Genomic DNA, 10,227 nt, shown 5'->3' with positions numbered 1-10,227 from the left:
TACATCCTTTGCTAACTTTATTCCTGCATATGTCATAATTTGAAGATATTGTCAGTTTTGGTTTTTGATACTCCTAATCCTCCAGTGGTAAGTTTTAACTCATTGTGCTTAATCAGACCTACATTATAAATTATTCAAGTAAAAATGAGTGTACCTTTCTTATGAAACTCTTCATTTAAAGTCTTAAAGTTTTGTTCGTAAGACTGGAAGGAATTCTGCTGACATTAATAGTACCAAAATTAGGGAGGAATAACACTCCCTCCTCTAATTCTCTCAAAGCAGAGATGAAGTGATAGAATCTCAGAATGTGTGATTTGCCTGAGATCTTACAGCTGCTGATAAAACAAGGATAGAGTCATTGTGCTTTCTAGGGCTTTTACTGCAGTGGAGTCTTACCTCTGGCTACATCTTAGATATGTTTACAAAATAATGATATCTAAAAATTATTTCAGTGTAGCTAGATTGTGGATGGATCTTTTTTTAATAACTGGAGGATAAGTATCCTGAGATTAGGCGGGTACAGAGGTTGGCGCCCTATGCCCTGTGGCGCGTTTGATAAATGAAGCTTTCTTGGGACACAGCCCGTTCATTTACATTTGTCTGCAGCTGCTTTCACAGGACAACTCCAGGGCTGAGTAGCTGCAGCAGACATCCTAAGGCCTGATCAACCTAAAACAGATACTATCTGGCCCCTTTCCGAATAAGTCTGCCAACCCCTGGGCTATTGTCATCTAAACATATTTTAAACAGGAGATTTTCCTATTTCAAACCAGTACTGACACAGTCCTGTGGGGAGCAGTTTATTTTACATGACAGAAGAATCTAAGTACTTTGCATTCCTTCTTATAGTTTTTATTAAAATGAGTGAGTTTTTATCTACTAAAACTAAACTATTTTTACTAAATATGTTACCAGCAATAGTATAACTTTTTACATACAAATGCTTAGTGTTGATATACTGTGATGGGTTTTCATGAGAATTAGTATCATGTTATCTCTCTAACATGATATATATCATGTTAGAGAGATATATATCAAGTTAGATATATATCTCTAACATGATATATTATCAAGTGGCCAGCTTTCTAATAAATTGTGAGAGAAATACACCTAGAAGAAAAAAAATCAAGATACTTAGGAAGAGATATGTTTACTCCTCAGAGAGTAGAAATCACTCAGGAGGGAAGGATTATCTGTCATCCGTGCCCCCTTCAAAGCAACATATTCTGTGTCCTCGTCCTACATCTTTAAAAGCTTTGTGTTTTGAAATAATTACAGACCTACAGGGAGTTGGCAAGATAGTACAGACACATCTTATGTAGCTGTAGTTCAATAACAAAACCCTTTTATCACATGTAGTTTCCTGTAACCACAATTTTTATATATATATCTCTTCAATCTTAACAAAAATGGGTTGTTATCAACATTTTACCAGTTTGGGTAAAGTATTATATCAATGTTATATGTTTTATTTCCACTATCAAACAGCTGAGAAAACTCAAAGGACAGTTTATCATATTTACCTGTTGAGTTCAGTTGCTCAGTCGTGTTCAACTCTTTGCAACCCCATGAACCGCAGCACACTGGGCCTCCCTGTCCATCACCAACTCCCGAAGTCCACCCAAACCCAAGTCCATTGAGTCAGTGATGCCATCCAACTGTCTCATCCTCTGTTGTCCCTTTCTCCTCCTGCCCTCAATCTTTCCCAGCATCAGGGTCTTTTCAAATGAGTCAGTTCTTCCCATCAGGTGGCCAGAGTACTGGAGTTTCAGCTTCAACATCAGTCCTTCCAATGAACACCCAGGACTGATCTCCTTTAGGATGGACTGGTGGATCTCCTCGCAGTCCAAGGAACTCTCAAGAGTCTTTCAACACCACAGTTCAAAAGCTTCAATTCTTCTGCATTTTTGCTCAATTGTTCCTCCTTCCTGATGTTCGAAGACTTTTTTTTTTAAGCATTTCCTTTCTATTTCAAGAACTTCCCTTAGTCACTCTTTTAAGGTAGGTCTAGTCAGCAGATTTGTTTTTGCTTTCCATCATCTGGCATGTCTTTATTTTTCCTTCATTCCTGAAGGATAATTATATCAGATACAGAATTCAGAGTTGAGGTTCTTTTAGCATTTGAAGAATTCTGTGCCCTTTTTCTGTCCTCCACGGTTTCTGAGGAGACATATCTCACCTGGATTATCTTCCCAGGGTAGGTACGGTGGTATTTCTGTCTTGCTGCTCTCAAGCTTTTTTCTTTGCCTTTATTTTTCAGAAGTTGGTCTTATTGTAGATTTCTTTAGGATTACGTTGTTTGGGTTTCACCCAGTTTTGTAAATGTATACGTTTATGTCTTTTGCCACATTTGGAAACTTGTCAGCCATTAATTCTTTCAGATGCTTTTTCAGCCCCACCCTTATCTTCTCTCCTGGGATTCCAGTGACATGAATGCTGGATTTTTTTATTATAGACTCACATGTACTATTTTTGGACTGTTCTCTTGGTTCAGATTGGGTAATTTCTAAGTTCCTGATCCTTTCCTTCTTTTTGAGATTTTCCTTGTTCTTGGTATACAAAAATACAATTTTCTCATTATACTGGACACTTGGTTTTATGTTGAAAGACTCTGGATCTTGTTTCAATCTTCTGTTTCAGCACATCTTCTCTGACACCATGCTGGTGGGCAACGTGGGGTATGCACACTGCCTCCTCGCTGCTACCCACTGTAGGGTGAAGGTCCAGGTTCACCGCTTGGCCTCCTCTGACACCCTGGCAGGGGTTAAGGTACCTCTTTATTGTCTAAAGAACATGGGCCTCATTGACACCATGAGAATGGTGGGTAGGTGTAGAAGTGTGGGCTGGCTCCCTGTGTGGCCTCCACTGATGCCACAGGGGTGGAGAGAGGATATCACAGGGCAGGGATGGTGTCCTAGCTCCCCACTGAGCCTTCTCTGCCACCACCCCTGTAGAGGACCAGGGCAGCCTCATGAGAGCTGAGTAAGGAAGAAAGTCTGGGCTCTCCACCTGGCCCCAGCTGACAGGGGAAGGCTGGGGCCCTGTTTTTATCCATGGTGTCTGGCAATTACTGTGTGGAAGTTCTTTGGCTTGAGAAAGCCAGCTTTTCTTGGCTTCAGTTATCTCTGCCATCGGTGTTTTGAGGCTGCTGGTTTTACCAGCACCTAGTCTGGGAAAAATGAGGTAAAAGAAAACACAGGAACTCATTGCTATGTTACTATTTGGGTCCAAAGTCCTTAGCCAGTCTGCTGCCTTTTCATTTTTCAGGTTGTTTCTGTTGCTTTGATAAATAGCCCGGGTTTTAGCTGTGCTTAATGGGAAGAACAGAGAAAAGGTCTCTATCTTGTCCCTTCTTGGGGGTTTTGCTTCTTAGAGTTGACAGTGGTTCTGTGTATTTTAGGTCTGAGAAAATTAGTGAATACACCTCAGATTATGAAAGCCAGGTTTGTGGAAGGAGGAAGTCTCCAGTGAATGAGTGTGAGTGTGTACACGTACACACACACAGTAACACTAGCCCAGTGGTAGTTTAAAAGTTCTTGGGATTCCTTTTTTGCCAGAAGGATATATACCACTAAGGATGTTGAGGCAGAAAGTCACTAAAAATATTTTAACAAATGAGTCATATAGAGAAGAAATATTTCAAAAGTATTTTAAAGATTTTTTTCTTTGCAGTTTTATTTTTTAATTATGTAAAAACAAAACAGCATGGTTTCAAAGTCTCAACTATAAGACAAGGTACTTTGTGGAAATTACAGTTCCATCCCTGTTTCCTGCTTACACACCCTTGCTGTTTACTTCCCCAAAGTTAACTACTGGTACTGACTTTAGTTATTCTTCCATTGTTTCTTTTTTGAAAGTAGAAGCTAATATATACATACATATAAACATGCATATATAAAATTCCTTTGCATGAGTACAGACTCCTCAATTATAAGGAAATCCCAAAACTGATGTAACCCATTCTCTGTTGATGGATAGTTGGGTTACATTCAGGTTGTTTACAGTTTTTTGCTATTACAAGAATGTTGCACTAAATAATCTATACATAGATGGCATTTTTGTATTTTTTTTTTTGCCAGCGTATCTTTGGGATAGAATCTTAGCGCAGTGGGATTGCTGCACAGAATGGTAAGTGTACATGACATTATTGTAGATATCGTCAAATTCCCTTCTACGGGTGTTGCATTTTTGTCTTCAAATCAGCAATTTAAATACGCCTGTTTACCCACAGTCTTTTGAGAAAACAGTTTCTCAGATTTAAGGTTTATTGCCCATTTGCTAGAAGAAAAATGGCTTCTTCCTATAATTTGAATTTGTAGTCTTTTTAATAGTGAGGCTGACCATTTTTTTAAATGTTTGAGTCACCTAAATTTCTGCAAATTTGTAGTATCTTTTGCCTATTTTTCTCGTGGGTTACTGTTTCTCAACTTTCACTCTAGAAATTAGGGATATTGAACTTTTGTAATTTAAACTGTAAATATTTTCCCATTTATCATTTGTTTTTGGTTTGCTTTTGGTGTTTTTAGACATGCAGCCATTTGTTTTTATATAGTCAATTTCCCTTATTTTACAATGAATCACGTTTAGGTAAGTTCACCTATTTTTTTTGCTAGTGCCTAGATGGTTTCATTTTTATATTTAGATCTTTGTTCCAATTAGAATTTGTATGATGAGAAATGGATTCCATTTCATCTTTTCTGTGTATGGCTATCAGGTTGTTCCAACATCATTTTTCAAACATCTTCCTCCCCGTCTCTGCCTTAGAGCTGCTTTATCATAACCAGGTTTCCATTGCATTGTCTCTTCCTGTGCCAGCACACCATCATTTTATTTACAGATATGTTTGGATGGATGTGAGACTACCTTCCCTCCTTGGTCTTCCTTTGCAGGGATTTCCTGGCTATCTTTGCTTATTTCTACTTCCAAATGAATTTATAATTAATTAGCTTGTCTAACTCTTTAAAGTCACCAATAAAAATATTAGGGACTTTTAAAAGTTAGACAAGCTAATTAATTAATTAAGATGTCAGGGAGAACTGACATCTTTATGGTGAGGAATCTTGCCATCCAAGAACACCGTATGTCTTGTCTTTTGTTCAGTTCTACATTTGGACCTCAGGGAGTGTCCTTTAGCACATCTAAGTTTTGCAAATTTCTTGATAAGTTTTTTCCTAAGTAGTTTTTGCTATTCTAAATATTGTCTGCTCTCCGTTATTTCTTCTATTATTTGTTTATGTGAAGAATACTGGTTTTATAATTTACTAAATACACAGTACTGATCCATGGATTGCCTTGGGTTTTGCAGATATATAAAATCATCTATGTAAACAGTAACTGCGTTACTCTTTCTCATGTTTTAGGCTTTTTTAAAAACATCTAATTGTCCTGGATACAATACAGTGTTAAATAAGTCAGTATAATGTGTCCTTATCTTGTAAAAAAACCTCTACCAGTTTCCCAATTAAGATGTTGACTTTGAGAATATAATGTATACACACACACACCCCTTAAGAAAGGAATTATCCATTAATTCTCGTTTTTATTATGAATACTTAATTTTAGTCAAATGCCTTTTTGTATCTTGTAAAATCAGCATACATGCTTTCCTCCTTAGCCTTTTATTCATGTGATGAACTATGCTAGTGGTTCTCCTAATATGAAGCCACCCTTCCATTTCTGAAATAGACCTCTCAGTCACTGTTAAAAGTCCAGTTAAGCTGGAGTGAAAATATCCCCAGTTGTAAGGACTTAGAAGGGTTTATTTCTCGCTCAGGCTACCTGTCTCATTTTGGGTCATCTTTATTCTAGCACCCAGGTCCTGGGAGTAGCTACCATCTGGAACATCACTGATTTTAGGGAAAAGAGAAAAAGAAGACAATGGTGAACCGAGGGCTGGCAGGGAAGTATAATCTCCCCATAGGGAAGGGCACTGCATGGGAGGCACAAAATACTTTGTGAGAGATACGATATACCACTTACTGTATGTCACTGGACTCAGTTTGCTAACATTTTCTTTAGAATTTTACTACAGTCATGAGAGATTGGCCTGTAGTTTTCGTGAAAGTCACTCAGTCATGTCCAACTCTTTGTGAACCCATGGACTATACAGTCTGTGGAATTCTCAGGCCAGAACACTGGAGTGGGTAGCCTTCACCTCTCCAGGGGACCTTCCCAACCCAGGGATCCAACCTGGGTCTCCTGCATTGGAGGTGGGTTCTTCACCACCTGAGCTATCAGGGAAGCCCATAGTTTTTATAGTTTCTTACTTTATAAAAAAAAAATTTGTAAGTAAAAACTTACCTTCATATTAAGACTGCAAGGTAACTGACACATGGTAGCCAAATTTAAAAGTATAAAGGTTATGTGGTGGCAGAAGAACAACTTCTGCCTTGGAGGATCATTCTTTAATAATGAAAGGCGTTTAACGTGCCACATGTGGTCTGTGGTACATACCTGTGTCTGAGATGTGTTTCTAACATTTCATCTCCCACTTTTGAACCCTGGATCATACAACGTCAGTTTCTCTTTACACATTCCTGACAGGACTTTTAACCAAACGGGTTCCTGAAGAGTCGAGAGTCTTCCTGTGGGTGGAGCCTGGAGGTTTTCCCTCACCCTCTCACCACCTCCTTGATGCCCTGCCGCCATCATCAGGGCTCCTTTGGCCAAGCCTCCCAACAAGCAGTAGGAACACTGCCTCACCTGTAAGACTGGTAACCGATAGGTATTTATTCATATCTATTCATATCTTTAATATGGACAAGCTGAAAACACCAGAGTCCACAGCCTAAGGCTGCTTGCCTTCAGAAAGCCCTAAAGCTGCTGTTAAGAGAACATTTCTTTGGCCTTTCCAATGGGAAGAGGAGAGAGGCCACTGTTTGCCAAGTGCTGGTAGCTTCATGTGGATGTAATTTAGTTTCATCTTTGCTGAATACAACTTTACCAAAACTGGGAGTGATAGAACCTTGTCTCAGCGGGTATTACTAAATCCCTGGACCGGTGAATGGTTGGAAGGAAGACAGGTAGGGGGAAGCCAAATCTAGAAAAATGGGATAAATGACAGTAAAATCTGTGACTTCTGAAAGTCATACAGGTCTTATCAGTATAATTTGGCACATTCTGCTAACAGTAGAATCATATACTTACTCCAAAATCTGATGGCTATAAGCTGCATGTAAAATGCTAACACTGGCCACCTCACCTGTCCAGAGCTTGCTTTTACTGTATCTTCTTCAGCTAACCGGCCAAAGGGCAGATCATCTTTCTGGAGTATAGCTCACTTTCCCTGCTGAGACCTTTTTCCATGTTCTGTCTGTCTGTAAGGCAGTCTCCATCATATCTGAAATCTTAGGCCTCAAGGCCCGTAGAGTCACCAGTCCACCAAGAGGGAGGGGTGGCTCAACTGGCCCCTTGGATTCCTCCTAACTGGTCTCTCTCGCCTACTACGTCATTTTCGCACCACTGCTTGGAACTCTGCTGGTCCAGTATCATGGAAACTGCTGTGAGCGGAGACCAGGCAGCATCTTATTTAGTAAATGCCAGTGGGAGTCCTCCTGCCACTTGTTGGCTGTGATTGCTCGTCTGCTGTTTTAATAAGTCTGTGATTCTTACAATGCTAGTGAAGCCCTTTCTCCAGTGCTGGCTTGGAGCATTTGCTCAGTTGGTAAAAAGTCACCTTTGCCTCTGATGATGATGTATATTATCCAAGATGTCCTCAAGGTCATTGCTGGGAGACCATAGCTGAGGCACAGTGATTGCTAGATACACAAGTAGTGGGCTGTACATAATACAGCACCAATTCAAGAAAAGAAAGGACAGCGTCTACTTCAGTGACTGCATTCTGGCCTGTTCAAAATCAGCCATGCAGGCATTAAGAAGTAAATACACTGAAATATGCTTAACTGGAAAAAGTACCCAAGATGGTGACTCAAATAGAAATTAAGGATCTTTTCACTACATAATACTAGAGGAAAGCCTCTTAATCCAAATTTTACACAAAAATTGTTACTTGCTTTTCCTTCAGAACAGATGATCCACTTGGGTTTTCTACGGTTTGGCCACACCAAGAAAAAAATCCAGCAAACACTGAAAGGAAGTAAAAGCTGTTAGAGAACAGAACGGCACATAAATTGTTAAAGAACAGAGCAGCACAAAAGATTCCACAGATCGTAATATTTACCACACCGGAAAAAGTGCCCTCAGGGAAAGACTTTTCCACTTAATATTCTATTCAAAGAGTATTTTTTAAAGAAACAAACTACAGAACAACGATGAAAGGCCTCATACTCTACCAGCACATTTACGCATAACCTTTTTGAAATTTCCCTTCAATGAATATTAAGAGCGCAGGAAAAGAGCTGATGAACATCCCTGATTATAACTACATTAAGCTTAATAATACTGAGGGGGTTAAATTGGCCTTTCCAAAGCAAAAGTGGCAGATTTCTGGGATTTATAGGCTCTGGTGCTCAGAAGATCTTATCCCCCTGCAAGACTAAGAAAACCTACAGGTAAGATTCTCTAAAATGTGGTTGTTTTAAGCTTTTGAAATGTTTGGGTTAAAGCAGTTATTTTGTGAGTCTTCAATTAGGCAGACAGTTGGTGACTAAAACAAGAAAATAAAACAATGAAGAAGAAAAACTCCTAAGTACTTGAGAGTGACCAACAAGCTACTTAACATAAATTTAGGGTAGAGTGACTAGACAGAAGTGCTTGTCTGTCTTCCTTGGCATTCTGATGTTAACACTTAAAAACGTCAGTGCTAGAAAACTTCACTGAAAACTTTTTTATTTTTGGCGTGGGGTGGGTTGGTGAGAGATGAGAAATCAACGTTATTAACACTGATTCCCTTTATTCTATACTTCTATACAGAGGACTTTCAAATTCTTATAAATTATAGTAAGTTTCTGATTAAAAACTTCAGTAGGGTTCACTGTGGTTAAATTACAATGATACAGAGATCACCATATGGCTGCACCTGCAGCCCCGGGGGACGCGTGGTGACCAGGGAGGCCAGGAGCAGAGGGAGCTGCTCATTTTCACTCCTTTTTCACCTCGTTGTTGTCCCTGCTGGGCTTGAACAGGGGAATCTGCTGACCATCCTTGAGCTCTAAGAAGACCTCCTGAAGGTTCCACCTGAGAAAAACCAAAAGTATAGTCTCTCATCAATGAAACACCGAGGCAAGAGACATGGTTTAAAAGGAAATAAACAGTTGTTTGGAATTTCTTAAATTTTTTAAACTATTTTATGTTAGCAGTATGTTAACAATGTTTTAACCTTTTATTCCAGGCTATCTTTATTTAAATCGCCATCAAGGCAAGTTTCACAATGAATGGCTGGAATCAGAGAAGGAGCACCTCATTCCTGGTTTCCTAATTCCCCTCGACCTTCAGCTCCGCCTCTAATCCCAGGCTCAGGGGTCAGCGAGGCCAGGCAGGGACTGCCTTTTGTCCCCAGGAATTAAAATACATCCTGGCTAAAGAGCAGACATCTCAGAGAGAGGCTTCCCGTGGGGGAAGTGACTGACTTAGCTCCTGGCAACCAGACAAGAAAAGCCAATTAATGGGGTGGAGGGAGAGCTTACATAAAGAATGTGATGAATAACTCTGGAACAGGAACCCAGGCCTTTATTCACTTGTAACGACAGAGGCAGCAGTGTTGGAAACTGTGACACAGCATGGCAGACCTAGACCACACCAACTAAAGCTCCTCACATTCAGTAGTTTGCATTGGATAAAATGTCCAGACTGAGCTAAGAGCAAAAGCACTGGCATGCATGTTGTCCTGGCTGTGAAACTTCTGAAGCTTTGAAAAACTAATTCTTAGTGCCGCAATCATACAACTGCAGTTGAAAAGGGAAATCAAGATTGTTTCCAGAAGAAGGTTCTCCTCCTCCTCCCCACCCACTTTCCCATCATACCTCTTAAAGGGGGCATCTCTGGATGAGCTGACATAGAGATGGCCCTCTGACTTTGGTCCAGAGACAGGGATCTTCAGCTGGTGGGTATAAAGAGACGTAAGTGGATACAATGCTATCCTCTCAGAGATGGCTATAATGTGAGAAGAGCATGAGGCCCCTTCAGGTGATGGGAACAGTCTATATCTAGGTAGGGGCTTGAGTTGCATGCTGCTGCTAAGTCGCTTCAGTCGTGTCTGACCCTGTGCAACCCCATGGACTGCAGCCTACCAGGCTTCTCCGTCCATGGGCTTCTCCAGGCAAGAACACT

At 40.1% G+C, this 10,227-nt stretch overlaps 1 protein-coding gene across 9 annotated transcripts in view; it reads right to left on the bottom strand.

The window, feature by feature from the left end:
* Positions 1-8,161: 8,161 nt before the first annotated feature.
* LOC104980385 (cytochrome c oxidase assembly factor 1 homolog) overlaps positions 8,162-10,227 on the bottom strand; it is a 94,419-nt gene continuing 92,353 nt past the window's right edge. For all 9 annotated transcript variants that reach the window (XM_010829065.1, XM_010829063.1, XM_010829062.1 and 6 more), the window contains 2 exons: positions 9,921-9,997; positions 8,162-9,135 (listed from right to left, as the gene is read on the bottom strand). In XM_010829065.1, coding sequence (XP_010827367.1) covers positions 9,039-9,135; positions 9,921-9,997 — 174 coding nt within the window. In that variant the 3' untranslated portion in view covers positions 8,162-9,038. The remainder of the gene's footprint in view (positions 9,136-9,920; positions 9,998-10,227) is intronic.

This window comes from Bison bison, unplaced genomic scaffold, assembly GCF_000754665.1.
Source record: "Bison bison bison isolate TAMUID 2011002044 unplaced genomic scaffold, Bison_UMD1.0 scf7180017864499, whole genome shotgun sequence".
NCBI lineage: Eukaryota > Metazoa > Chordata > Mammalia > Artiodactyla > Bovidae > Bison > Bison bison.
This window is presented reverse-complemented; position numbering and strand designations above follow the sequence as displayed.